Here is a 27,182-nt window from a genome sequence, read left to right on the forward strand (position 1 = left end):
AAAACAGACTCCAGTACTATCTAATATAAAAATTTAAGTTGTGCCTAAGGCACAAAGTGGGTTTGTATCTCCAGCAGTTATTTGATCTACAAAGAAAGTCACAACACAATGTTGTTGTTTTTTTACTCTTTCTACTTTTTATTTGCCATTTAAGAAAACATGTTTGATATTGTCCTGTACCTATGCCATCACTTTGCCCTTTCACACTTATTTCAGCAATTAGCAACAACACACAAATCCTAATCCCACAGAAGTTGAAAGATTAGGTTATTTTAGTGTTATCTTTCTGACAAGCACACACTCCGAAGCGCACTCAAAGCCTACACCCACACACACTGTCAGTTGATCACAGTCTTTCTCCGAAATGTGGTCTCAGACAGCTGCAGGGTTTGCTGGTTTCTTAACAACTTAATTAAGCAAATCTCCCCTTTTTTCACTGAGGTAATGAGCATGGTTTTACAGGGATTAAACAGTCTCCAGGGTTGAAAATAAGGCTTTATGTGTTAGCAATCTTATCTTCCTTTATCCATCCAGCCAACTTTCCATGCACAGGATTAGTGAAGGCAGGAGGATTGTTAGCATTGCCATAAATTTCTCTTTTTTTTTTAATTTGCGTGGCATTAATGCTAAAAAGCTTAGTGCAACATTCTGAAATGAGTCTGTTTATTATTATTTTTTCTGTCATTGGGAAAAGGCATAATATGCTACTTGACTTGGATTAACACCGACAGCCGGTGATCAGTCACACATTTAGAAGTGCCAGGGAAAAGATGCACCTGCATATGAGTGATAAATAAATGGAAAGGGCAAAAATTAGTCTTGGTGCACCTGCTATCTTGTCATTGATTTATCAACTACATTACACATGCATAAGATTTTTTGCTATTTTCATAATGTCTATCGCCATAAAACACATATGATTCTTATTATCAAATCAGTGGTTCCCTATGCTCCATGTATCTGTTTGACTGGATTGAACTTTTGTTATTATTATTAGTCTTCAATCTAATGGCCTTTCTTTGAGGACCTCTATAACAGTAGTGAACAGGATACTCATGGGCTATTTTCCCATCATTTCAAATATCGTGCGGCATGAAAGATGGAAAATTATATTTCAAAAAAAGACAGTGGGATTTTTCCAGATTTTCTCACAGAGTTAACACTACTTTACATCAGACATGAGAAAATTTTCTTTTCTGCTGGGATACCAAATCAGAGCAAATCACAGACAGAAAAGAAAGAAAAATCTTTTTTTAATTTTTTGCGTCACTAGGCAGTTCGTGTACTCTATGAATGATGAGACTGAAAGAGTAATTACACTTTGACTATCTTAATGGATTATGAAAAATAAACTCTTACCAGGAGATAATTAGGATGTGTACAGTAAGTACCAGACTTGGCGAGACTGGGCACAGCTGATTATTACCTCTGGCGAGAGGCGATTGAAGTAGAAGGGCAAATTATTCCAGTATCTGAGCAATAGCGGCAGTCTGGCTCAAACCATAAACCCCCTCCCTGTTCCCCGTTTGTGAAGATCTTAATTGGTAGATGTGCAGATTAGGAAAAGTGCAGCTCCTCCTGCACATACACAGAAAGACCGACAGTTTCAAAGTTCCCCTCCAAACAGGAGTTTTATCATCAAGGCTCTTAACTGGGTGTTGGATGCTTGTTTGTTCTCATAAGCACATGAACTGGGTTAATGACGTCCACTAGGACCTGCCAAGGAGGCAGTGCAATGCAATCCTTGCTGCTATCTGTGCAGATACTTTATATCATATGCAATATATATGGAGCTACTGCAGTGGACCTCAAAATGTATTTATTTATTTATTTTTTTCTTGGATTGCTTTTCACTTGTGACGACTTATCCCTGAATATGTAAGAAGAGCATTTACATCCCTGGATTGGTTCATTTTAAGTGCTTTCCGAGAAGCTATAATTTTACAGGGGGGAAAAAGGAAACTTTTTTTTTTTAAGTTAACCACAGCAAGGACCTATTCATAGACAGGCATCCATTACGTTTAACCAGATCGGTCTCTACAAGAAGAAGAAAAAGCTACTTCTGCTACAAAGAATTATTAAGGTTTTAAAATAATACAAAAGAAGGACTTCTAGTCCCTTCAGTCTTTTGCCATAGGTATCGTGTCCCTCAGATTTATGGTAAGGAGGAAAAAAACCTTCTTGAAGAAGTCTCCAGTCTACAGGGGTAATCAGTGTCTGGGAAACTGGCTGAATACGTTACATGTTGTTTTATTATACCAGAGATTTGCCGGGTACACTTTCAGAGGATCACAGATCATGTCAGATGGACTAAACCCACCTGTGATTCTTAGAGTACATGTGACTTTTCAAAATCCATTTGTGTGATCAATGTCTATAGAAGCTGGACCAAAACGAGAAAAGATAATAAACCTTAAAGGATAAAGTAAGGCTAATCTAAAATCCCTTTTCAGCAAGCTTGAGGCTAGATTATAATGGCAGGTCAACTATTTCAATGCCAGCATTTGTTTGCTTTTTTTTTTTTTAACCAGACTGCACTCCTGTGGTCTTAGCATATAGAGTTAAAGGACAGACTTATTCAGTCTTTTACACCTCCACATTATGTGTCCATACGCCTGTTTTCTCACGGACTCGCATGGATAGCTCGTGATTCATCTGCTGTAGTAGCAGACCTTGCATTTCACTATGGTGCCATTTTCCTTTTTGCACCTACTCTCTGTGCTGTCGCCATCGCTAGAGTTCACTAGCTGAGAACAACCTGATGTGCCTTGCTTTAGTCCAATCTGTTATGTTACTTATTCCACTGATCTTATGCTGAGTTTTGCCCTGCTCGAAACTAACGTGGAAGCCACACAGCCGCTCCTGCTCTGTACACTATATATGCATCTATTGTTGTCTGAAAAAACTGAATGTTTCCTTAATGTAAATTAATAATTGTACTTCGAGTTTACCAGTTTAATTTCTTGTAGATTTAAATGACAAAAACAGTTACGTTTCTCTTCGTTAAGCCCACTCAGTTAGCTCTACAAGAAACCACTCGAAATACACAAGGCCCTCACATCCCTCTACCAGTGCGTAATTTAAAAGCAGATTTGTGCATTTCCACTACAAAACATTGGTAGTACCAAAAAACTGACCCTGGGAAAGTGCCATATCATTGCTAGGACCTAAGTTGAAAGCACTGATGGTGGCTGTAGAAAAGGCTAGTGTACCAGATTCACAAATTTGCAACCCACACATTCGGTCCTATTAAATCCACGTGCAGTGGACTGGTTCTCAAAAAGTAGCCTGGCAGCTATAGTTCTTTGAATGGGTAGCATAAACACACAGTACAGTGTATAAACTGCCTTACAGTAATAGTATGCAGGTTGTAGAGAATATCACTGCGAAGGTGAAGTCTTAGTACTCACATGTCACACTGTTACTAATTCAGTTGCACTGGCTCCCCATTAACTTCAGATTTCACTTTAAGATTCTGATTTTGACTTTCAGAGCTCTGCATGGAGAAGCACCAGCATACACGAGTGAACTCTTACATGCATACATCTCCAGATCATCCCAGAGGCCATGTAATCAGGGGCTGCTGGCTATGCATCATATAAGCCTGAGAACTAAAGCAAAGAGTTTTGCAACAGTGGCCCAGACTCTGCAACTCTCTCCCCCACAGAGCCCCGAGCTCTGTGGACTGATCTCTTAGATATCAGCTAAAACCTCATCTTTTTAAACGTGCTTTTGCAGAACTTTCTGGCATTTTTGTCATGAAGCGCTTTGTGCTGCTGATCTTAAAGACCCTAAATGAAATTTGACTTACTCAAATATGCTTATTTACATTTAAATGAATCAATGGGTTTTATATTTTTAGTGGTGACTGAGTTTTCAAACTGAGTTTAAGGGTTTTAGATCAATACTCAGCAATGGCAATATAACAATTTAAAAGCAAAAAGCTGAACAGTATGATTACTTTCTAGAAAGGACACTGTTTATTCTGGATGAGCCGCTGATCACACTCTCAAACCTGCCTTATAAAGTCAGTATAAATGAATCGAAGGAGGACATCACGTCTGGATAGAAACATCAGTTAATCCATAAGGGCAGTGACAGGCTACAATGTAATCAGCCTTACATTTACACTGAAAATCATTACTCTCTCCTCTCATTTACTGGCCCATTACAAATCCAACGTGCAGAAACAGAGTGCAAACAGATCATGTGTAACTGTCCAAATACTTAGACTGCACTGTAAATGTACTTATTTAAGCCACACGGCTAAGTTGAAAAACTGCAAATACAACCCATTTCATCATCCCTGTTCTCTCTCCCTCTCGCTTTTCAACTTAAACCAGGCAATTTGAGCAGCTGCATCATACTCAAAATGAGAACGAGGATGAGGATTAACCTGAATCTGTTATACTCAGGCAGGAGTGCTGAAGAAGTCTGGATCTGAGGAGGAGATGTCGGGAAAGCCACCATATTAGCCTGTTAGTCACAGTACGACTCCACCCTGATGCACTGCACAGTTGGGTAAACACTGCTTAGGTCAGGAAACCACATGGGACTCAGACTACCTCTCGCAATCCCAAGCCAAAAACCTCTGATACACCTCTTAATGCACCGTAAACAAGCAGCGTAAAAAAAATCATCCAGTCCACTTTGAAACTGAAAACTAACTGGAAAACAGCCGCAGCCTCACCTTGGTTTCATTTTGCATAATTAGTAAATCAATGCTGTGTAGATTAGTCTTCCATTTCAAGGTCAGTGGAGCAGGTACAATGAATAAGAATGAAACAAAAAGGGAAACATCTCTAATACGCACATAGAAGAGGCTCAAAGTCGCTACAAGAACACAGGATGTGTAGATGAAATCAAAAGAGGCAGATTTTTGGAACTAACGAGCAACTTATCAATTATCGGTGATACAAAGCATCGGCACACTTACAACAAATTAATTCAAGACTATTCTCTGTTTGTATTTATAAACAGATCTGAAACAGTTTTGAGTAAACAACATGTACATAGCTTCACCAGTATTTCGGTGTTTAGAAGGTGACTCAAAAGGAAAATGAGGGTAGAAGTGCAAGGTGAGTCAGTCATAATGCAAGTCCTGGGAGACAGTCTGTAAAGTTTCATGTGAAGTTTCCATCATAGGCTGCAGGCATCCTCGGGCAATTCTCCCAGCAGTTCATCCAGGTCATCATCTGTGCAACAAACACACAGGTCAGCACATGAGACAGTATTTTAATGCCTCAGACATTTGATTAAACAAAAACAAAACAGCAATGATTGCAATTTTTCAACTACAATCATCAGGGGTTAGTTATTAAGTAAAAAACACACATGGTACTGGTTTCATCTTGTAATGCTCTAATACTCAGTTGGATGAAAAACAAAGCAATGCATTTTTTATTAGGTGCTGCTGCAAATGCAAAATGCAAAGAGTGATTTGATGGTGATGCCAGATCAAAGGCCATGACGGCATCATAACGGATTTGTAGAATAAACAGTTTGAATATAGCATTTTAATCCAGTTTTCCTGCTCGCATGCATCGAGGCAGTGAGCTGCTGTGACCACTGGAAGCAATTCAGTTTGTTCTTTCAACACGTGGGCGGGAGGAGCTGGAGCTCAAACAGCACCCCCTGTGACCACTGGATGTCATTGCTATTATTGGTTTTTAGACTGCGCTCCAGAATTTTAGACCATAGCTAGATGTTGATCAGCCTAAGATGCTAACATTTCACATTTCTGCATGGAAATTCTCAGCTGTGGATTTCTTAGGATTTGTCCTCCAAAGACAGTCACTGTGTTTGTCATTTAGGCAAATTGAGGTAAAATTCTGGGACTAAGAATCCTAAACATGGCTTGCCTTTTTGCATCATATCATTTTTAGATATGAGATAAATATTTGCTCATCAGACAAAAAACAAAAAACAAAAACAGTTTAAAAACAAATCAGGCTATGACTGATAGGGTTTCAGAATTGCAGTCAAATGCCAATGACCAAACATCATTAATGTTTTATTCGGAAAATAACTCCTTATATTTCAGAGCGACAGCAGGCGAGCTCACGATGTGAGAAGAATTAATCTCTCTTCTGCTTCTCTACAAGTGTTGTTTGTACTAAGCTCTTTTCTCCCTGTCTGCAAGTGTTACTGCATGTGCCCCACCTGCATCCCAGCTTGGCTCCTGTGGTGCTGTGCTCCCACCACGCTCCAGGGAGCCTCTGCCACTGTCTACAGGGGCTCGAGGGTCTCCCTCTCGCTCTGTGTGTCTTTCCCAATCTTTTCCCTCGTCATCCTCTTCATCAAACATCAGCTGCATGCAGGAAACTGGCTCCCGAAGGACACCGGGAGACTGAGTGGGTGACAGCAACATCGGCTCCTAGAAAAGAATGAATATGTTTCAAAGGGACTGATGACAGGTTGACAGGACATATATCTAAAAAGAAAAAAAGTAAATATGTTTTTGTATTTCTTGGAATGTAGACGTGCTAATCTTATTTTCAGCAGCAGCCATCCTGCTCACCAGGACCAGAGGGGGAAGCTGAGTGGAGGTCAGACTGACTCCATCAGCAGCGTAGATCCTCAGCAGGTTATTGGAAGTTACATTCAGGTAATGGTTACGATGGGAGGGGGAAAACACACCCACCTGTTCACAGAAGTAAGAAACTGATTTGTAACCACTGTATAACTCAGATACAACACTATAGTTATACGATTGTGGGCGGTATGCCTTACTTGTTTGAGCAGCAGCACAGCCCCGACCTTAAGCTCCTCTGCTCTGTCCTCTAAAAGACGCCGATGAATAGTTCCCTGAATCTCCCCTTCAGTCCAAAGCATTATAAAGAAGTACAAAAAACATTTAAACACACACAACTACTCATAACTTCTCAAAAAAGATACATTTTAGCTGCATAAACACATCCTCACTTTTTCACTTTCCTTCTTCAATACAAATGTTTTTATCCATAATCTGCATTTTATGATCAAAATGTATGAAACGCTTCATTATTTACCTTCTTTTTTTATTAATCTAGCAATAATTTTTTTTATTTTCTGGACAGGCAACCACCAAAAAGTCTGATAATTCAATGAAATGGCATGAAAGCTCTCACTTTAATGTGCATGTGAGTGTGCACATTTGCACAAGATAAGAAGAAAACATGGAGAATTCACAAAAAGATACCAGTCAGAATTTCTTTTCCTTCTATTCACATTTGAGTAGAAGACAAACTGACCCCCAAACAGCATAAAGGTAAAGATGAAAGATTCCTTTTAATCTGCTGCTACCAGATTATATAATACCCAAAGGAGTATTACTCCAAGGGAAGTTCAACACAGCCAGGCTTTCTTTGCTGTAGCTGGCTCAACAAAACCTAAAACCTTTCACTGTTACGCCAGGCTTTCTGCTTCCCGCCCTGTGTGACGCTCTCATAAAACCGGGCATTACATACATCACGACTCTTATCCACAAAACGATCCCTATGAGCGTCCCTACTACAATCAGAGAGCTTATCAGGTGATGATAAATAGATAAAGAACATTAAAAAAAAATAACAGTAAAATGCAACACTGTTGCAGTTAAGATGATACTGAAGACCAGAGATTTAGCACCAGGTAAAAATAAATATAATTCTAATAGTGGCCGTTCCAGCAGTGTTAAAGAAACTCGACAGCAGATTAACGAATACAGTCTTGTGAGAATTTAATGCACAATTAGCGTTTCATTCAATGGTTTTACTAAGGTGCAACTTAACAATGTGCACATATAAAACATCTTTGGAAAGCAGAGAATCTATAATGCGCTTAAAACAGGCTGTAAATAAAACAATCAGTGAAAACACTGCACTTGTACTCAATTTTAAAGTGAAACTTGGAACATAACCGGCTCCTGAGCAGTTTGTGTGTTCAGCAGTAATTCAGACAGGTAAAAAGTATCTTGAGCCACAGGAAACTCCGTAAACCCCTCAAGTGATCCAAATTTGCAGGATTTATGAATACTCTGCTTGCCAACTCGACCAGCTCTGCCAACTCTGAAACCTTGACCCAGCAATCATTAGCTACGAGCTCCAGCTGCCTAGCACTGAAAGTTAAAATAATTCATGCCGACAAAGCAGGAGAAGGCTCCAAAATGACAGCAAAGTGTATTCATTTAGCCGTTTCTTCAGTTCATAAAGAGCCAGCAGTTAATAGATCAAGGTCAAGTTGATGTTAATTACAAGAAATTCATATCAAAATCACCATGTGACACCAAAAGACCTTGGGGAAGACACAGCAGACTCCTTTGTCTGAAAAATAGTTGAAATTTTGCAAATGAACATCTAAAAGCATTTTAGATGTTCATTTGGTTCATTTAGGAACCAAAAATTTGACTAATGAAGTTGAAACGAGGCGTAGAAAGGGTGGGTGCAGCAGCGAGTAGCACTTGGAAAAGTTTCCTTAGCAAAAGCAAGACTGGATTATACTCATTACCAGCAAAATCTGAAGACAAAAAATATCATAATCTCTGTAAAAAACAAACAAAACTCAGGACAAAAACAGACAATCATAAGCACAGATGCCTTCTGCAGTAGCAACAGAGAGAAAGGGCTCTACCAAAAGTCTCTCCATGCCGTGATGCACACCAAAGGACATTATTAAGAGTCGACCATCTAGGATGCCCCATAATTTGCTTTGGGCCTTTTTTTGGCCATTTTGAAACTAAAACAGGAAACTGAGTGTGAAATTTAAAAAAATAAAAAATAAATGTAAATAAATAAATGGAAGAATCAGGTCACATTTTACATGCCTAGCTATTCACAGTAACCCAAAGTTTTGCAAGCCAATCCACATTTCTAACAATGTAGGAAAGCTTTTTCCACACTTTGTGATGTGATTATTCCGGGTAAATATTCAAACCCAAGAGGATTCAAATATTCACGTTTGACGGAAATTTCCAAAAGAAACCAGAGACAGCAGCATTTTGCACACATTTCCATAAACTTTCTGACATATTTAGTGTAACGGTTTGGGCAAAAAAACAAAATCAAAAACACAACAGGAAAGCCAAAAAAAAAAAAAAAAGAATATGAACAGTGTGTCACTCTGAATAAATCCGAGATTGTATTGAGAGCTTCAGAACAAGCCTGGAATAAAAACCTTTTAACACCACAGCTTCCTTCTTCAAACTCATAAGAATAAAACTGCATGTTTATTAGACAGCTAAGCTGCATCTAAAGATCCTCATCAGCATCTCCCAGATATGGTTCTTCTGTTTTCATACAAATATAAAAATATCAGAAAATAGTGAAAAACTTTCCTGAAGCTCAGAATGACACCTAAATCCACAGCAGACTCTGCTGTCAAGAACGTGATCTAAAGATCCGTGTTTCCGTTTTTTTCCACCACCAGACTGCTGTCATACGCACCGAGTCGTGTTTATGTACACATTAGGAATATTTTACCCATTTTAAACTGCAAAAAGTCCACAAATGGAGGCTCGAGGGATCGGCAGCGACATGAAAGAGTTCATCACTCACCAGAAGCAAGTGTTTGAATCCCCATTTTTCATACTTATACATACACACACACACACACACACACACATTATGATGAAAGCCCAATATTTTTTGTTAATGATAAACGATTAAGATACTAATATGTTGATTAATTTCTCCTCAGCTTGTTTTTTTCCCCCCAGCACTAGTGGATGTTAAGCGTGCGCTGTTAGCAGCTTCTCAGATAACACTGTCTGCTGGGTAAAAAGCAAAGAACCTTCCAGCAGGTCAGGGTCACATGACTAAGCAAACAGTTTCTTGTGGTGTCAGAAGCACTTAATACCCGCCCACTACTGATGCCAATCTGTGGCAATTGAATCACTAATAAGCACTTAAGTCCGGTGTTGAGAGCAACATCCACTCCTGAGTGATGATAATCAGTTCACCTCATGTGGCTGCTCTCTGGGGGCCATGGCAACCGACTCAGCTTAGAGGTGCAGCAGACAAAAGTGGGGGGAAAGGTTTAAGAAAGAGCGGGAGAGGAAACGAGCGGTGGGAAGAAAGAGGCGTCCTGCTGTTTGGGCAAGACGGGGTGTGTGTACATGTGTGTATGTGTGCACGCAATCAAGCGTGTTACAATAGCTGAACTCTGCTCTCGTACCTCGTGGAGCTCAATCAGGCGAGCTCCCAGTGAGCAAATGTCAAATGTGCAGGAAAAAGCTCGCAGCTCCTCTGCTCCCATGGTTCAGCACTAGTTAACACGCTTTCCTGTTTCTTTTCCCTACCGAAGTTTGCTTTGAGGCTCAAGTGCTCTACTAGAGTCGAGCATTGTAATTGATTCACAATGAATCATCATACAGGGAGTGCAGGATTATTAGGCAAGTTGTATTTTTGAGGAATAATGTTATTATTGAACAACAACCATGTTCTCAATGAACCCAAAAAACTCATTAATATCAAAGCTGAATGTTTTTGGAAGTAGTTTTTAGTTTTAGCCATTTTAGGGGGATATCTGTGTGTGCAGGTGACTATTACTGTGCATAATTATTAGGCAACTTAACAAAAAACAAATATATACCCATTTCAATTATTATTATTATTTTTTTTTTACCAGTGACACCAATATAACATCTCCACATTCACAAATATACATTTCTGACATTCAAAAACAAAACAAAAACAAATCAGCGACCAATATAGCCACCTTTCTTTGCAAGGACACTCAAAAGCCTGCCATCCATGGATTCTGTCAGTGTTTTGATCTGTTCACCATCAACATTGCGTGCAGCAGCAACCACAGCCTCCCAGACACTGTTCAGAGAGGTGTACTGTTTTCCCTCCTTGTAAATCTCACATTTGATGATGGACCACAGGTTCTCAATGGGGTTCAGATCAGGTGAACAAGGAGGCCATGTCATTCGTTTTTCTTCTTTTATACCCTTTCTTGCCAGCCACGCTGTGGAGTACTTGGACGCGTGTGATGGAGCATTGTCCTGCATGAAAATCATGTTTTTCTTGAAGGATGCAGACTTCTTCATGTACCACTGCTTGAAGAAGGTGTCTTCCAGAAACTGGCAGTAGGACTGGGAGTTGAGCTTGACTCCATCCTCAACCCGAAAAGGCCCCACAAGCTCATCTTTGATGATACCAGCCCAAACCAGTACTCCACCTCCACCTTGCTGGCGTCTGAGTCGGACTGGAGCTCTCTGCCCTTTACCAATCCAGCCACGGGCCCATCCATCTGGCCCATCAAGACTCACTCTCATTTCATCAGTCCATAAAACCTTAGAAAAATCAGTCTTGAGATATTTCTTGGCCCAGTCTTGACGTTTCAGCTTGTGTGTCTTGTTCAGTGGTGGTCGTCTTTCAGCCTTTCTTACCTTAGCCATGTCTCTGAGTATTGCACACCTTGTGCTTTTGGGCACTCCAGTGATGTTGCAGCTCTGAAATATGGCCAAACTGGTGGCAAGTGGCATCTTGGCAGCTGCACGCTTGACTTTTCTCAGTTCATGGGCAGTTATTTTGCAACTTGGTTTTTCCACACGCTTCTTGCGACCCTGTTGACTATTTTGAATGAAACGCTTGATTGTTCGATGATCACGCTTCAGAAGCTTTGCAATTTTGAGACTGCTGCATCCCTCTGCAAGATATCTCACTATTTTTGACTTTTCTGAGCCTGTCAAGTCCTTCTTTTGACCCATTTTGCCAAAGGAAAGGACGTTGCCTAATAATTATGCACACCTGATATAGGGTGTTGATGTCATTAGACCACACCCCTTCTCATTACAGAGATGCACATCACCTAATATGCTTAATTGGTAGTAGGCTTTCGGGCCTATACAGCTTGGAGTAAGACAACATGCATGAAGAGGATGATGTGGACAAAATACTCATTTGCCTAATAATTCTGCACTCCCTGTATTTATTTTAAGACTGAGTGTGTCTGGGTTTGTCTGTTACCTGTCGGGTCCTTAAACACTGCCTTGGCATCAGTATGCGTGTGGACGATGCTCTTCAGAAGCACAGCCATGTTTGGAACTTTATTTCTGACCAGCTGTTTCAGTGCAGCCTAACAAGAAGAGGGAAAATACACACACAGACACACACACGAGATAACTTTTGCTAACAATATTGCTAAATAATTAATGGATTAACAGATTAAATATAAAAAGTTGATCATTCATCTTTTTAGTAATGGTTCAAGCAAAAATATCTAATTCTTTCTTATAAAATGGGTCTGAAGCATTTCTATGTTGAATACAGTAGAAAACAGAACACAATTAAGTGTTAAGAAAAACATGGAAGCTAAATAATTCAGCTGAGGATTGTGTGATGACAGTCTGATTTCATGGTAAATATGGTAAATGGCCTGTATTTGTATAGCGCTTTACTAGTCCCTAAGGACCCCAAAGCGCTTTACATATCCAGTCATCCACCCATTCACACACACATTCACACACTGGTGATGGCAAGCTACATTGTAGCCACAGGCACCCTGGGGCGCACTGACAGAGGCGAGGCTGCCGGACACTGGCGCCACCGGGCCCTCTGACCACCACCAGTAGGCAATGGGTGAAGTGTCTTGCCCAAGGACACAACAACCGAGACTGTCCAAGCCGGGGCTCGAACCGGCAACCTTCCGATTACAAGGCGAACTCCCAACTCTTGAGCCACGATCGCCTCATGGCACACATTTTACTCACATAAGAAAATAACCGAATCAACTGTTTGTTTGTTTTTAATTGTGTAAACACATGTTCTGTGCTCCAATTAGATACTGAATTTTAAGAACTCTTGTGTGCAATTTCAGATTCTTTTTCTAAATCTTCAAATTTAAGCTCTAAATCTATCAGCACATCAGGGATAATGGGCTTTTCACATAAGAGCCTACCACCTGCACTATTTATTACATTTTCGATGGGAAGAGTCGGAGGACCGGAGGTCTAGCTGGGCTGATTGGCTGGTAGTACAGTGGGCAAGTGCAAGCCCAGACAACTGCTGGCTGTGCACACAAATCAAGAACACGCTCGTCTCCCACAAAGATAAAAAAAACCCATAAATGAATAAAAAAAAAATAAAAATCATCTTTTGAGGTTCTGGGGCAGAATTACGCTTGTTTATCCAACAAAATGCTTCTGCAATATAACAGCATGGAGGAAATTTTATTTTGGCAGTGGACTACCTGCAGCTGTAGGATGTGCAATTAAAATTTACAGGGACATAAACATGAAGGTTGGTTTCTGGGAGGCGGCTGGGGACTTGGCACCGTAAACGGCCAGCCAGGATGCCTCGCAAATGGACAGAATTATTGCTTTTTACCTTGTTTGAGTGTGGCCTCTGATGTTTTGGTGGCTGTGAGCACAAAGCAAGAGAAAGCCCGAGCACTTTGCTTAAAAGTGCCTCATGTGGGTGTAATACTTTTGACATCAACTAGAATGCGAGGGTCTGTTTGAATCTCTTCATGTGGACATCCATGTGCCCTCCAATGTGCCAAAACTGCAAGGTCGCCAGCTGTGCAAGCGTCCCTCAAGTGGAATAGGAACAACTAATCATCTGTGATGTCCACAGCTGTCTGCAAGTGTTTGCACGGGATTAAAAACCCAGCCTTATTTACTTTAGATAAACTGTAAGTGTTCAGTCATTCCGATAATCTATGATAACCTGATGCTTTGAAAGAAACTTTACAAATGATATCAAATCTTCTCCAGTGTACCAACCTACTGATTAACCTCAGTTTTTAAATTAACCCTCGACACAAATCTGGTGTTACGAAGATATACTGATGGAAGTAAATACACAGCAGTGAGCAGGATTTCCTCTTGAGATCAACCTTTCTTTACACTGCATTTGTTAGAACACATTGAGGCAGTGTGGTCATTTGTTTATTCACGAAAAACAAGGATTTGGGGAAGCTGACATTCACGTCAACGGCTTAACCTGAGCGAGCTTATCCAGCGTCCTGCCACCGACTCTGCTCCTGTTAAATGGAGCCAGTGACAAGCAAACACAGCAGAAACCACCGTGTAAGGTTTCAAAATGACTGCCACTCAAAGCTACTTCACACTGGCGGCCCTTCACACACAGCTACAGGAGAGCGACAGCAGAGTCCCCATTAGTGTGACTGATGAGCGATCGTACTGTTTATAATTACACAACACCTCCAGGACAGCGCCGTCATTTGTCCTGATTATGCCAATAGACCTCCAACGGCGGCAAACGGGCCGTTGTGGTGTGAAGACACATAACTTGTAAAGAGGCTTGACCTAAATATTAGACAGCGCTTGAATAAACAGTACGAGTGGGACTTCTTCTCCATTTGTGTAACGACGTTGTCAGCTCACCTTGCGAAGCACCATGACCACACTGTAGGAGTGCAGGAAACATGATGGATGCCTCTCATCCAATCCCATCTCCATCTTCATCGCTGCCCAGGCACCGCCACTGAACTCTTCTTCCTCAGTCTGTGAGCTGGAAGCCTTTAACATAAAGTTTTTACACCCACAAACATACAGCGACACTATAAATGGAATTCTTAACCTTTGCTGGTTCTTCCAAGTGGCTCTAATTAATATTTCACACAAATAACTGTAAATAGTGTTATGTAGAGTACTGCATCCTGTACAAACAATGCACAAATTGGCAGGCAGCTACTCGTCCTACGTAGACTAGCTGTTGAACAGAGTGGAGCATTAAGCAGCTGATGTGCCAGATGTTTCCTTCAGGAGAGCAAAAGTGAGAGAATACTGCACTTGACATCAGGGGACTATTAACAAGCTGGATGTGTAAATAGGCAGCTCTTTTCCATGTCAGCTCATAAGGTGGTGTCAGTGCTGTTTTAGTCATTCATTTCCGCTGCCTCCATGTGGCCAATACAAAATCTGTTCATGATTTACTGGCCTCACACCGTGTGGACACCTGGCATTTTCAAGCCTTGTCTGCTTTTGAAGGTGCAACAGTGATAGAAAAGATGGAAAAAAAAAAAAAACCTGCTTTATTTACCTGACTTGGTAGTCGAGCCACAGCCCCATGGGCAGGAGTCTGAGGAACAGAAACCACAATCTCATCCAGGTTCTGACCCTGAGGCTGAGAGAGGAAATTTAAATCACTATATGCCAGCAAGGTGGGAAATAAAAACAAAAAAAACCCCCAAAACAGAACACATAACTAATTCATTTTCTTTCTGAGTTCTACTCAGGCATCTTTGCCTTGGCTTGACCGTGCTTGTGCTTTCATTTGCAGAAAGCCAGATTAGGAGAGAGTGCATCAGCATCACATGAGACCAACCTGCTGTGGCAGAAGCCCAGCTGGACCAGGGAAGCGCCGGGTCCTGGGCTGGCGTGGCTCTGAGCGAGGCCTCTTCTTGGGAAGCTTATTGGAGGCAGAGACTAGCTGGACCAGGCGATTGGTGAGTACTGGCGTGTGAAGAGGATGAGAGTTCACAGAGGGAGAGGGGGAGGAAGGAGGTGCCGGGGAGACTGTATCAAAGAGGTTGCGGGGCTGAGAGGAGGGTCTTGGAGTTGTACATGTTTTCTGTGGCTGCTGAGGTTTGTTAACCGTCCTGGAAAAAGAGCTCAGGGCTGGAGAAGTTGCAGTGAAGCCACGGAAAACGTCAGACTTCTGTGGAGGGGCTAATGGGAAAGCAGGACATGGATTTGGATGTTTGACAGGTGGAAAAGGAGCCAAATTGTGACCAGTGGAGCTAGAAGTCTTGGATGCGGCGCTAAGCTCCCTCACTGTCCGAACAGGTAGTGTCTGAGTCTGTCCACAGGTCGAGGGTCGCAGCATTTTGGCTGGAGGCTCTACTGTGGGTGCACGTGGAGCAGGAGGTTCAGGCATCCGTCCCATTTGGCCATCACATTCCTCCAGGTCTGCTAGGTCAACATCCCAGTCATCAAAGTCATCCTGAGCCACACAGGGCTTCGGCAGCCCCTTAGCGTGAGCGTGACTCTGTTGTGTTGCCCGATTTGGCTCAGAGTTATTCAACGTGGGAGAAGGAGTAGGGAGAGGAGAGCGGGAATGAGAGGAAGATGAGAGCCGTCTCAACCCCAAAGCAACAGTTTGTCCCGTAGCAGTAGTGTGCGTGCTGCTCTCTGATGCTGTGCCATTGCACGGGGCAGCTGATTTCTCTCCAGTTTGCTGGAGGCAAATTTTCTCCGGCTCTCTGTGAGTAACAGAGGAGGCACGCAGAGCACAGGATGACACAGCAGCTGCCACATTGGCTGGTCCAGACACGGAGCAGGAAGCCCAGTCTGTCTCGAGCAGGTCCTGGGAAACACACGCGCGCGCGCGCACACACACACACACACACACAGTGGGATTACGAGGGAACAGGAGGACCATTATGTGACAGAAAGCAGCCTGAAACGACAGTTAAATAAAATCAGGTGTTATTATATTTACTGATTATTACCTCATCTTCAAAGTCCTCGCCAATGCTGAAAAGGCCACTTAATTTACAGGTCTGTAACACAAACACAACAATAAAACACAGCACGAGTACCAATAAATGTCAATAATAATAATAATAGTAATAATATGTCCTGGTAAACTCGAAAACATGCCACACATTTGAGCTACTTAACGTGTATTAGCTTAGTTAGCCTCAGCTGCGTTCAGTTTGCTGGACTTACCATTGCAGTCATGGGCTATCGCGATAAAAAACCGTTGTTGATCACTTTGAACAAATATACCAGACTTTGTAAGACATTAATTGCCATTTAATGCCGGCTTACAAATATGATCTCTGCTATTTCTTTTCCTTTTTAACTACAGTTAAGTGAGACTAGCTTGCTAGCTACAGGTAAAGTTTATCTGGGCTGTACTGCTTGGTATCGCGCCGCCACGTTCAAACACGACGTGATGACGTAAGGAATGTTTTTACAAAGGAGGTTGAAGTGAAGCGAGATGATTCAATCCCCATTCCCATTAGATGTAGCTCCGTTTTTGTTCCAAGTTTAGCGACGCTACGGCGTGGTTAATAACAAACCTATCTTACTAATAAAAATAACCGATTCACGCAAATACTCTTTTTTCTTAAAAGACAAAATTCTTTAGCAATTTTGTAATGTCTCCCAGACGAGCTAGTATCATCTCTGAGAGAGCAAAACATTTTCTTTTTTTTTACTCGTGAGCAGTAGATGTTCAGGTAGACAGCTGTCGTAGTTGTGAAAGCTATCAAGTTTATTCGTAATAAACTCCAAATTGGCTTTTCTTCTTACCACCTTTCCCTTACGTGAATTTCGGGACGCTATGAATTTACTCACTTTTTAAAGTTGTGATCACGTGGCCTTCCTCGTTGATTTCTATAGATTATCTTGATACTTCTATGCTCTTTGGCGTTCATGACCGCAATAGAGCTAAATGCTGGGTCGATACTGTCATCTAGTGGTCGCTGTGGAAACACTTAGTATCAGCTTACGTTCTGATCTATTAATATTCAGTGCTGAACTTGTGCAACAATCTTGTGACTGTAGCCACCACGGAAGGGCATTTAATTTGGAAATCGCTTCATAATAGTTTAATTTCAAAGGGAAATTAACCTGATTCTAGCTGTGAAAGTATTTAGTTGACCTCTGCTTGGACTCCTGTCACTCACAGCTGTTCCATTAAAGGGTGAGTAAACGCTGCATGTTGCTATTTTCAGTAAACAGTACTTCCCAGTGCTTCAGAGGCTGGCTTTAGCGGGGTGAATGTGTTAATGTTCTGCTGTGATAAAACTGGAAAATGGCATGAAATCAGTACTTTTAAACCTGTGTTTTGACTTTAAGGCCCCATGTCAAAGGACACATTCCCATTTACCTCTACTTCACTGCGCTCTCTGAGACTGGAGCAGGCGTTTCAGGAATGGGAGGATGCACGGCGGGCACTGGCTCACAGGAGAGCCATGACTAGAGCGCCTTTGCCTCGGGCCCCAAGGCCTCCTCCCCGTCAGCAGCGGCTCCAGGAAGTCAGGGCCCCTCCGCCCCAGGTGAAGTGCAGAGACACTGCCGTCCACAACACCTTCATGTGCGGGGACATGAAAGGAGTGTATGCAGTGCTGAAGGACCCTGCTATGGTCAATGCCTTGATGGAGACGGTGCATGAGGAGATGGTGTGGGCTCCAGAGATGGGTATGACTTTACAGATCTCTATCTTTTAATCTTCTATAAACGCTTTAATTGAATGAACTCCCTTTTCCTTCTTCCGCCAGGCATGTGGACCATGAGCTCCACGGTGAAACAGACCTCAGCCTTACGTCTGGCTGCCAGCAGAGGACACACAGCATGTGTGGAGGAGCTGCTGTTTCGTGAGGCGGAGGTGAACGCTGACCCTGGAGGCAACACAGCCCTCCACGATGCCTGCATAGGTGGCCATTCTATTTGTGTCCAGCTGCTGCTCTCTCATGGAGCAGAGCCTGATCTGTTGGCTGCAGATGGCAGTGCCCCTCTTCACCTCTGTACCTCTGCCCAGTCATTCCAGTAAGTGCTAAAAAAGCTGACGACTTTATTCTTATTGTGCTTAAGCAGAAATATTCAGCAGAGGGTATTGTTGCCAAGGAGTAGCTGAAGCAAAGCTTTATATTAATCTTGTCTTATATGAAAAATGTCCTTTAAAGGCTATTTTCTCAACTGCGGTAAAAAAACAACAACAAAAAAACCAACGTAGTTTAATAGAATGTAATGTAATAATACAAATCTAGTGAGCCAGGAAAAAAAAACATTTCTGAGATATTATGAAAAATATCTGAGGGAGATGGATTTCTTATGGACTGAATGTAGATATTGTGCATGTCGTGACCAGTAAATGTACTATTCTTTAAAGCTGCGCTGAGCTGCTTTTAGAAGGAGGTGCAGAGGTCAATGTGAGGACCAGGGAGTCGAGACTCACACCTCTGCATGTGGCTGCTCGGCAAGGCCTCGAAGAGCACGTCCAGCTCTTTCTTAGCCACGGAGCTGATGTGTTAGCCACAAATCGAGAGGGCGAGACCCCTCTGAACGCTGCATGCTCCGGAGCCGAGAGACCATCTGAGGCCGGACGCTATCTTCGTGTGGTTCAGAAGCTTCTGGACGCAGGAGCCGATGCTCGAACTGCAGGCAGGAAGCAGCACACTCCACTGCACAACGCCTGTGCAAACTGCTGCCCCAGGATTGTAGACCTCCTCCTGCAGCATGGGGCCAAGGCTGATGTCACCAACTGTGCAGGATACACAGCCATGGACTGTTTGCTGCAGGTAGCAGATGCTATGTATAAGAGCAACAAAGTACTATTTAGCATTGCAAACACAGAAACACATTTTTAAGTTTGAGCATTCGGATAAAAACTTTTCTGTTTGGTTTTTAAGGTGGTAGAAGATTTCCCGGACCAGCAACCTGAAGCAATTGCACGATCACTTCTGAACCACGGAGCTAAGCCTGTTTCACCAAAGGTTTGATCAAACAGCCACGCTGTGAGGGAATGTGAGAACTGCTGCATGTAAATTGTAGTGTTATCTAATGCGCGCACACTGACAACACTGACTCCATGCCAGTGCTGTCAGTGTGGTGATGAAACTTCATGAGGAAACGATTTCAAAATACGTAAGGCTTAGATAAATACTACATCAGGGATTGTAAAAAACAAAACAATCTTTAAATGAAATATTAATACATGTCAAAGTCTGAAGAGTAGAAACAAACAAGAAAAAAACATTATGAAATATTAGATGGGGGGGTGTCTATCTACATTTTTGTAAATCTGCAACAAAATATGTAAATAAAAAAATGTAAACACTTTAAAATTAGACAAAACCAACAAAGTTAGTGAGAACGTAAAAAGCAAAAAGTGAACATGGAAAAAAGGAATAATGTCAATATGTCCTTTTTATTCAAATTAAGTCTTTCTCTCCATTTCAAGAAATCCTGACTTTTATAAAGCTGCAAGTTGGGTTTATAATACTTGTTTTAAACAGCATATAAGTAAGCTAGTGTGCTGGCTGAAAGAAGACGGCTGAGACGCTGTAGTCTGCAGTTTGCTTCCTGTTTCGGCCTTTCTTTAGTTTCGTTTTTACTACCTCTTTCATTTAGGGAAAGATCATGGTTTATGTTCAAATATGAGAAGTCAGGAGTGAAACCAGGCTCTCTATTGCTGCTAAAGAAAGTTATGCACATCTCTGACTTTCATTATGTTTGACATGCCTGAGCTGAGAATAGACTCAGTGATTAGTGATGAAACCTTCACAAGATCAAATATTTGATATAGTGTGAACAATTATATAAATACACCTGCCACTTTATTAGGTATACCTGTTTAAGAATGCAAATGTCTAATCATCAGCAACTTAGTGCATTTACGCATGAAGACATGGTAAAAATGCTAGAGTTCAAACAGAATGGGGAAGAAAGGTGATTTAAATTACTTTGAAGGTGGCGTGATTGTTGGTGCCAGTGTGGTCTGATGCTTCCAAAACCGTTCATCTCACACAACCATTTCTAGTGTTTACAGAAAATGATCTGAAAAAGAGAAAATATCCAGTGAGCATCAGTTTTGTGGGAGAAAATATCTCATTTATGTCATAGCTCAGAAGAGCTGATGGAAACCAGGTAATCGAGAAACTCAAATAACCACCTGTTACAACCAAGGTGTGCAGACGAGTATCTGTAAATGCATAACAGATCAAACCATGAAGCAGATGGGCTCGAGTAGGGGTGTCCAGCTCCAGGCTCAAGGTCCTGGTTTTAAATATTACCCTAAGTCAACACACCTGAATCAAATGATTAGTTCATTACCAGCCCTCTGGACAACTTCAAGACATGTTGAGGAGGCAATTTAGCCATTTAAATCAGCTGTGTTGGATCAAGGACACATCTAAAACCTGCAGGAGACTGGCCCTTGAGGCCTGGAGTTGGACACCCATGGGCTCCAGCAGCAGAAACCACGCCGGTTGCCACTCATCAACTCCTTAAACGTGACAGTGATGTTACTGTACTCAAATGGCCTTTAAAGTCACCAGATCTCAATCCAATAGAGAACTTCTGGGACGTGGTGGATGTGAAGGTGACATATCTGCAGCAACTGCATCGTGTCATCATTTCTACATGGACCAAATTCTCCACTGAATGTATTCAGTGCTTTGTTGAATCTGTGAGATGAAGAATTAAGGCACTTCTGAAGGCAAAACGGAGTTCAACACATGAGAAGCAAAGTGTACCTAATAAAGTGGGTGGGGCCCTTATGTGTCAGTTGTAGATGGGACCTAAATGTGCTCAGCAGAAGCAGGTGAAATAGAGAAGAGGTGAATCTTTAATAGAGTGTCTCTCAGCTGTCATAGGATGCGAGGCCGGGCATGGCCCAGGGCTGGAACAGATTAGGAAGACAAGGAAACTAAAGCACAGACAAAACAGAGGAAGTCAAAGAAACACAGGAGACTCTGGAAAAATGTGCAGAATGAGAAAAACGTCATTTAAATCAAAACAGGAAACAAAAACTTAACAAATACACAGCAAAAAACATGGACTGTGACACCAGTGTCATCAGCATGTAATAGTTATTGGTACCATATGACATAAAATTCATAAAGTAACATGTTTTATTACCAAAATAACATCACTTAAATGTAATAAGCTATTGAATGATTAATTAGTTACTGTCAAATTTTACAAGCAGTGTTTTATTTGCAGATGCTGAAGCAGTGTGTGCTCTCCCTGGCCACTGTCGAGGTGCTGCTGAACTCGTACCCCCACCTCCCGCCCTGTGAATGGATGGATGCTGTGTCTGCTGAGATATATGAGGTGAGCTCTCCGCAGTGTTAAATCTACTCTCCTCTGCTTGTTTACCTTCAGCACTGTAGTGTTTCTGTTTCTACCTCCCTGCCTCAGGAGCATCGGTCTTTCTTCCAGTTGGTGCGTCAGCGAAGTGCTCAGCCTCGCTCTCTGCAGCATCTCTGTCGGTGTGCTTTACGTCAGCATTTAGGAGCCCAGTGTCACTCAGTTGTCAGCAAACTGGACATTCCCAGCTGTGTAAGGGATTATTTGTTGCTCTGTAATGATGGCACGCTCTTCTGACTGTACATATTGTGTATCTTGCCTCATTGGAAACTTATATTATTTTAGATTTCAGGGGTTTTCAGGTGGTGACCCTGAGATACATATGATAGAAATGAGCGTGTTACTTGACCTTACAAAATAGTTGCACTGAAGAACACAAATGTATGTAAATTAGATTTAAATGACATGTTTGTGATACTATTTTAAACTAACAATTGTTGTTTGTGAAATTCAGACACATTTAATGGTTTTATTTGTTCATGGGGAATAACCAAGAAAACGTTCAGATGAAGTTCTAAGAAGTTTCGGGCTATTTACTGTTGATTTGGATTAGTTGGTGCTATATGTGTATACGAAATGTTCATGGAAGTAATGAAGAAGGAGCTGCAGACAGAGAAGTCAATGAAAAGAAGCTCCTGGTGCAGTTTTTCTCCTGATGTTAATGTCAGAGGAAGTTTGAAATGCTCGTTGTCGCCTCTCTCAGCTCTCATGGGGCAGAGACTGGGTACACACTGGACCCACCAGTCGCCAGGCTATTACAGGGCTAACACAGAGTTCACATATTTTTTCATTTAATTAATTGATTTCATTTTGAATCCTTTGTGAATACTGAACCTACGAACAACTTTGGGCCATACAAATCATAGGATTAGTTTTTTTCTTAGGTGCTGTTATATATAAATTAATAAAATATTTAAATATTTTCAAATAAACAACTAACAACGATGTAACAATAAAACTGTTTTCAAAAAAACTACAGTTATGTATTTATTTACGTTGTATCATAGAAGTGGAGCAATGGGCGCGCAAACAGTTTCCAAAACACGCGCCCACCCCGCTGGCCCGTGATGACGTCACGCCGCCGCTATGTTTATTATGTGGTTTTTAAGCAGCAGCAGCTGCTAGCTAGCATTAAGCCTCGCCTTCAACCATGCGCTGATTTTACAGCTGGCAGGTGAGATCATTTGATGTTTATGCATATCGGTACATACGATAAAGACTTTTATATGTCTGGCCGAAGCAGTTGCTCTGTCGGACAACTATTATGCGACAAAATAAATCGAACTATGAGAGCCGTAAACAACGGAAGGTCGTGGTTTTTTTTTTCTCAGTTAGCTACTTAAGCTAGGTGGGAAGCTAAGTTGGGTCGTAGACAGCAGCGTAAACTACAGTGTTGTAAGTGCAGCAGAATAGCTTTCGTTGTGGCTAGCGTCTAGGTTAAGGCTGTACATCGTGTGGAAAAATCATGACAGGAAGAAAAAGAGGGGAAAACAATAATGACACGGCCCTGAATTAGCCGGATGGCTGGCTGAGACTTCCCTGCTACACGAAACAGCTGTTGACCAACCTTGGTAAATGCTACGTGTATTTCTGTAAAGTAATTCTGACGCCGATGAAACCAGGCCTTGATTTCTGAATTTGTAAATACACCTTGAAAGGTTTATCTCCCCCCCCCCCCCCCCCCCCTACTACAATTCTTCTTAAAAAAAAATTAAAAAGTACAAATGTAAATATGCAACTGCATGCAGCTACTGAGCTTTGAAGTGCTTTCACTAGAGTTTGTGTCTACAAGAATAGAAGAGTAAATGCACAGAAAAACGGGTTGTAAGCATGAATGAGTGTCCTACACAAAGAAGTAAACTTACACTTCAAGAAGGAGGAAAAAAGATATTACACTTATGTTTTCCCCCGTCATCATACAGCCTATGGGTGGAACATGTGAATCAAATCCTGTGTCATGTCGTTTTCACATGTTTTCAAATGGGCTGAAATTAGAAAATTGATCAGTAAATATTTTGACAGTTGAATAACCCAAACCTCTCCTTTGCCCAGTTCCCTTGTTTATCTGCTTTTCTAGTGTTTCATAGATATGTCAGTAATAAATTAATTGTTTGATGCAGTAAACCTGGAGTGAGAAATTGCTAGTTTGTCACAGTTAAGTAAACCCAGTGCTACCATATGGCTGTCTTGTTCAGTGTACTGTAAGACCTGTAGAGATCTCAGAGTGCAATTGACATTGTTTAGCTGTAACTGAATAGATGTAGAGGAGCCTTCTTGCTTGTTTCAACAAAAAAAACCCAAAAACGAATAAAAAACAAATTAATATGCTAGAGTATTTCATGGCTTCAACTATGGATGTGTGACTATAGTCTAAGTTTCCATTAAGTAAGGATAATGAGTCTCTGATACATTATATAATAACCCCCCTCTTGCTTTGTTATTTATCAGTTCATAAATAGAAGAAAAATTGGCAAAAAAAAAAGGGAAAAAAAACTTTACAATGCGCACATTGTTTTTGGCTTAGGCTAAAACCTTTCTGTAGAGTGCCAAAAGGTTTGTGCAAGGGGAAAAAAAACAAACGCAACAGTATTACAGCTGGCTTCCTTTGGATAATGTCATGCCTGCCACCTCATTCAGTGTCTTTGCTGTGCTAATTTTGGTTTTCCTTCAAAGAATAAACACCAGATTATAATAGAAATTGTCAATGACCAGAAATAACAAGGAAAATTCCCAAACTTATTCCTAACTCAAAATGGATCTTTGAGATCCCCTATTTTATGCTTGAGTATATAGAACCCTGATTAACAGTGGTTTAAAAAAGTAGTTTTGTTATTATGATGATTTTTATTTGAGGGGGGAAAAAAAGTAAACTTGTCTGGGGATAACAACAAATCACATATTTGCAGGAGAAAAACCATGTTTTCATGTAGGAAGTTCTGTGTACATCGACAATGTTATCTTAGAAAGTTTAGATCAGTTTGTTTAGATCATACTATCACATGCAGTATGAGGCAAACTGTTGAGCAGGCTCTACAGCACTTGGAGCCACATTTGAAATTGTATGCTACGAAATGTCTTAAACCTGTGTTTTCTTCAGGATTAGAGGACAGAGATGGCAGTGTGTGCACTGACCATGTTGGATGGGATGGAGGATGAGGTGACAGCAGCAGGTGGTGTATTGCTTCTGTTCTTGGCTCTCATCTTGGCTTGGCTCTCAACCCATGTGGCTGATCGGGGAGACCACATATTGGGCACGATCCTCACTGTGGGTGCTCATGCCTCTCTGATTGGACTGGGAGGCCATGACAACTACGGTGGAGGGTCAGCTAGTGCCGACACCCCTGAGCAGCAGACGCCTCCACCTTCTCAGGAGAACAAGCCGGACGAAGGAGAGCCGGCAGCTGACAGAGGAGAGGGTGAGGGGACTGTAGAGGGAGCCGAGGGGGTTTGGACAGATTTGTTGCTGGACATACAGAGCAAACAACCACAGGCTGGAAGACTGCTTGTCACTTCTGATGGAGAGGATGATGAGGCTGATGAGGAGGATGAGGAGGAGGAGTTGGAGGAGGAAGTGAAAAAGGCTACAAAGCCTATTCCAATTTTGACCAGCACCACCTCTTCTCCTACCATCACCAGTAGTACCACTTCCATCTCTGTCCGTCTGAAGTTTTTGAATGACACAGAGGAGGTGGCTGTTGTAGAGCCACAAGATACAGTTGGGATACTAAAAAGGTTGGTAAAATAACTGTGAAAATCCACCAAACTTCAAGAATATCAGAATAATTCACAGATGATACACCCATTAGGCAGTTAGCTTAGCATAAAGATTGTGCCACCTTGCAATGTTAATTTATCAAGAGCTTATACTTAGTTTGCTGGCTTACACTGGAAGGCTTTACCTTACTGTTGCTTTTCATGTTTTTTGTTTTTTGCAAAGCTTAAACAAGATGCCACATATTACTCAGTCAGCTTATAAATGTTCATTTAAGGCATATTTTATTACCTTTAGACAGAGCCAAAAGTTTCTTTTATTGTCTTTCTGCTAAGTAAGTTAATTGGCTTATGTCTGAAACCTTGGATTGATTGTACAGGAGTGGTATTGATCTTCTTGTCTAACTCTTGGAAAGAAAGCGCCTTATAACTGCTTTAATTTCTCATCTCCCTTCTTTTCCAGCAAATGTTTCTCAGGGCGGGAGCATCAAATTAAATTAATCTTCCAAGGCCAGCTGCTGCAGGATCCCAAGAGGACTCTGTTATCCCTAAACATCACAGACAACAGCGTGATCCACTGCCACATCTCTCAGACCCTGCATGATTCCAGTCCAGAGGAGGGGGCTCAGTCCGGAACAGGAGCAGGAGCCGGGTCCGGAGTCTCCAGTGGATTCAGGGCGGCAGGTGTAGCCATAAGCACCGGCAGCCTGGTGGTGCCTGTCTTTGTGGTGATTCTTGCTGTCGTGTGGTATTTCCGCCTCAACTACAGGCAGTTCTTCACCGCCCCTGCGACCATCTCCCTTGTGGGAGTCACTGTGTTCTTTAGCTTTTTGATATTTGGGATGCACAGCCGCTGAAAAGGCAAAGAAAGGGCACACACTTATAGTTGAATGTTGTGAGGTGAAATAAAAATAACTACAGCAGTGGGTGAGTGTCTGGAGAGATGTACTGACCATAAAGGGCCTCGGTGCAGATGCTGCAGCTGGTTTGAGAGCGTGCATTTGTGCGAGCGTGTGGGTGGTTAAGTGAGCCTGTTTGTGCATGTACAAAGATAAAAACATGAGTGACTGAGGAGTGTAAGTGCAGTTTAAAAAAAACAAGACAAAAAAACAGCAGTGAGTGAGCATTTGCTTTAACTAAAACCTAATTTAGTTCCTATTCAAAGATGTAGTGGTTCAGACCATGTTGTAATACTGGCTTCATCTCATGGCTCTTTATTGCTGTAAAATACTCATTATGCTTTCCTGTGCGCTATTCTTTGAGATGACTTTGTGTTTTAAATGTACAGTAAATACAGTCTACACTTACTACAGGTGAACGGCAGCCACCTTAATTAGCATTATGCACTTGAATTGGGAGGGGTAGCAAAATAGAATTCAGTTGACATCTAGTGGTAAGATTTTACATACTGTACCTTTTAAGAAAACCAACCAAAAAATGGCTTAAAATCATTTGGAACCACTCACTGTTGTGCTGCGTGTGCCAGTTTGAGTCTTTGCCATCATTGTATTATTTGAATGACTCGAGCTCTCTGTATGCAAATATAAATTGTACAACTGCCTCAGTGCAAGACTGTTTCTTTTATGCTACGTAAGAGTAGTTTAATTTAAACATTATGAAAAGATACTGTAAATATATTGTGTATTTTGTGTAAATAAAATTATACAATGAATCAATGTGCACTGGCACTTGCTGTCAGACTGCTCTGGTTTCAGTTGCA

General features: G+C 41.6%; 3 protein-coding genes across 4 annotated transcripts; 2 read left to right on the forward strand and 1 right to left on the reverse strand.

Moving 5' to 3' along the window:
* Nucleotides 1-1,383: 1,383 nt before the first annotated feature.
* Nucleotides 1,384-16,851, reverse strand: hrob (homologous recombination factor with OB-fold). The gene is made up of 10 exons (XM_085454846.1): nt 16,601-16,851; nt 16,381-16,431; nt 15,255-16,235; nt 14,970-15,053; nt 14,312-14,446; nt 11,931-12,039; nt 6,733-6,818; nt 6,521-6,643; nt 6,163-6,376; nt 1,384-5,195 (listed from the first exon to the last, which is right to left on the reverse strand). Exons 1-10 carry the CDS (start codon nt 16,610-16,612, stop codon nt 5,140-5,142), a joined length of 1,851 nt encoding a protein of 616 aa, XP_085310972.1. The 5' UTR covers nt 16,613-16,851; the 3' UTR covers nt 1,384-5,139.
* Nucleotides 16,852-17,253: 402 nt separating this feature from the next.
* On the forward strand, nt 17,254-22,232 carry asb16 (ankyrin repeat and SOCS box containing 16). Its single transcript, XM_085454847.1, has 7 exons — nt 17,254-17,582; nt 17,738-18,079; nt 18,160-18,427; nt 18,771-19,179; nt 19,291-19,374; nt 21,605-21,715; nt 21,803-22,232. Exons 2-7 carry the CDS (start codon nt 17,743-17,745, stop codon nt 21,986-21,988), a joined length of 1,395 nt encoding a protein of 464 aa, XP_085310973.1. The 5' UTR covers nt 17,254-17,582; nt 17,738-17,742; the 3' UTR covers nt 21,989-22,232.
* A 568-nt stretch (nt 22,233-22,800) lies between these two features.
* Nucleotides 22,801-27,162, forward strand: tmub2 (transmembrane and ubiquitin-like domain containing 2). 2 transcript variants are annotated; one of them, XM_085454848.1, is made up of 3 exons: nt 22,801-22,925; nt 24,849-25,483; nt 25,926-27,162. In XM_085454848.1, the coding sequence occupies exons 2-3, from the start codon at nt 24,864-24,866 to the stop codon at nt 26,317-26,319; spliced, it is 1,014 nt and encodes a 337-aa protein (XP_085310974.1). In that variant the 5' UTR covers nt 22,801-22,925; nt 24,849-24,863; the 3' UTR covers nt 26,320-27,162. The 2 variants fall into 2 exon arrangements, with proteins under 2 accessions (XP_085310974.1, XP_085310975.1); XM_085454849.1 differs by lacking the exon at nt 22,801-22,925 and adding an exon at nt 22,949-23,322.
* Nucleotides 27,163-27,182: the final 20 nt, after the last annotated feature.

This window comes from Copadichromis virginalis, linkage group LG4 (genome assembly GCF_057382275.1).
Source record: "Copadichromis virginalis isolate Kocher_CV1m ecotype Utaka linkage group LG4, C_Virginalis_male_GT1.1, whole genome shotgun sequence".
NCBI classification, from domain to species: Eukaryota; Metazoa; Chordata; class Actinopteri; order Cichliformes; family Cichlidae; genus Copadichromis; species Copadichromis virginalis.

Bases quoted from the DNA above. Each gene is read 5' to 3' on its own strand.
- tmub2 (XM_085454848.1), top strand. From the start codon at position 24,864: ATGGCAGTGTGTGCACTGACCATGTTGGATGGGATGGAGGATGAGGTG. The intron at 25,484-25,925 runs GTTGGTAAAATA...CTTCTTTTCCAG, and splicing joins ACAGTTGGGATACTAAAAAG to CAAATGTTTCTCAGGGCGGG.
- hrob (XM_085454846.1), bottom strand. The intron at 14,447-14,969 runs GTAAATAAAGCA...TTTATGTTAAAG, and splicing joins TGGCTCGACTACCAAGTCAG to GCTTCCAGCTCACAGACTGA. The intron at 6,377-6,520 runs GTGAGCAGGATG...ATTCTTTTCTAG, and splicing joins AGCTTCCCCCTCTGGTCCTG to GAGCCGATGTTGCTGTCACC.
- asb16 (XM_085454847.1), top strand. From the start codon at position 17,743: ATGTCAAAGGACACATTCCCATTTACCTCTACTTCACTGCGCTCTCTG. The intron at 18,080-18,159 runs GTATGACTTTAC...TTCTTCCGCCAG, and splicing joins GGTGTGGGCTCCAGAGATGG to GCATGTGGACCATGAGCTCC. The intron at 21,716-21,802 runs GTGAGCTCTCCG...TCCCTGCCTCAG, and splicing joins TGTCTGCTGAGATATATGAG to GAGCATCGGTCTTTCTTCCA.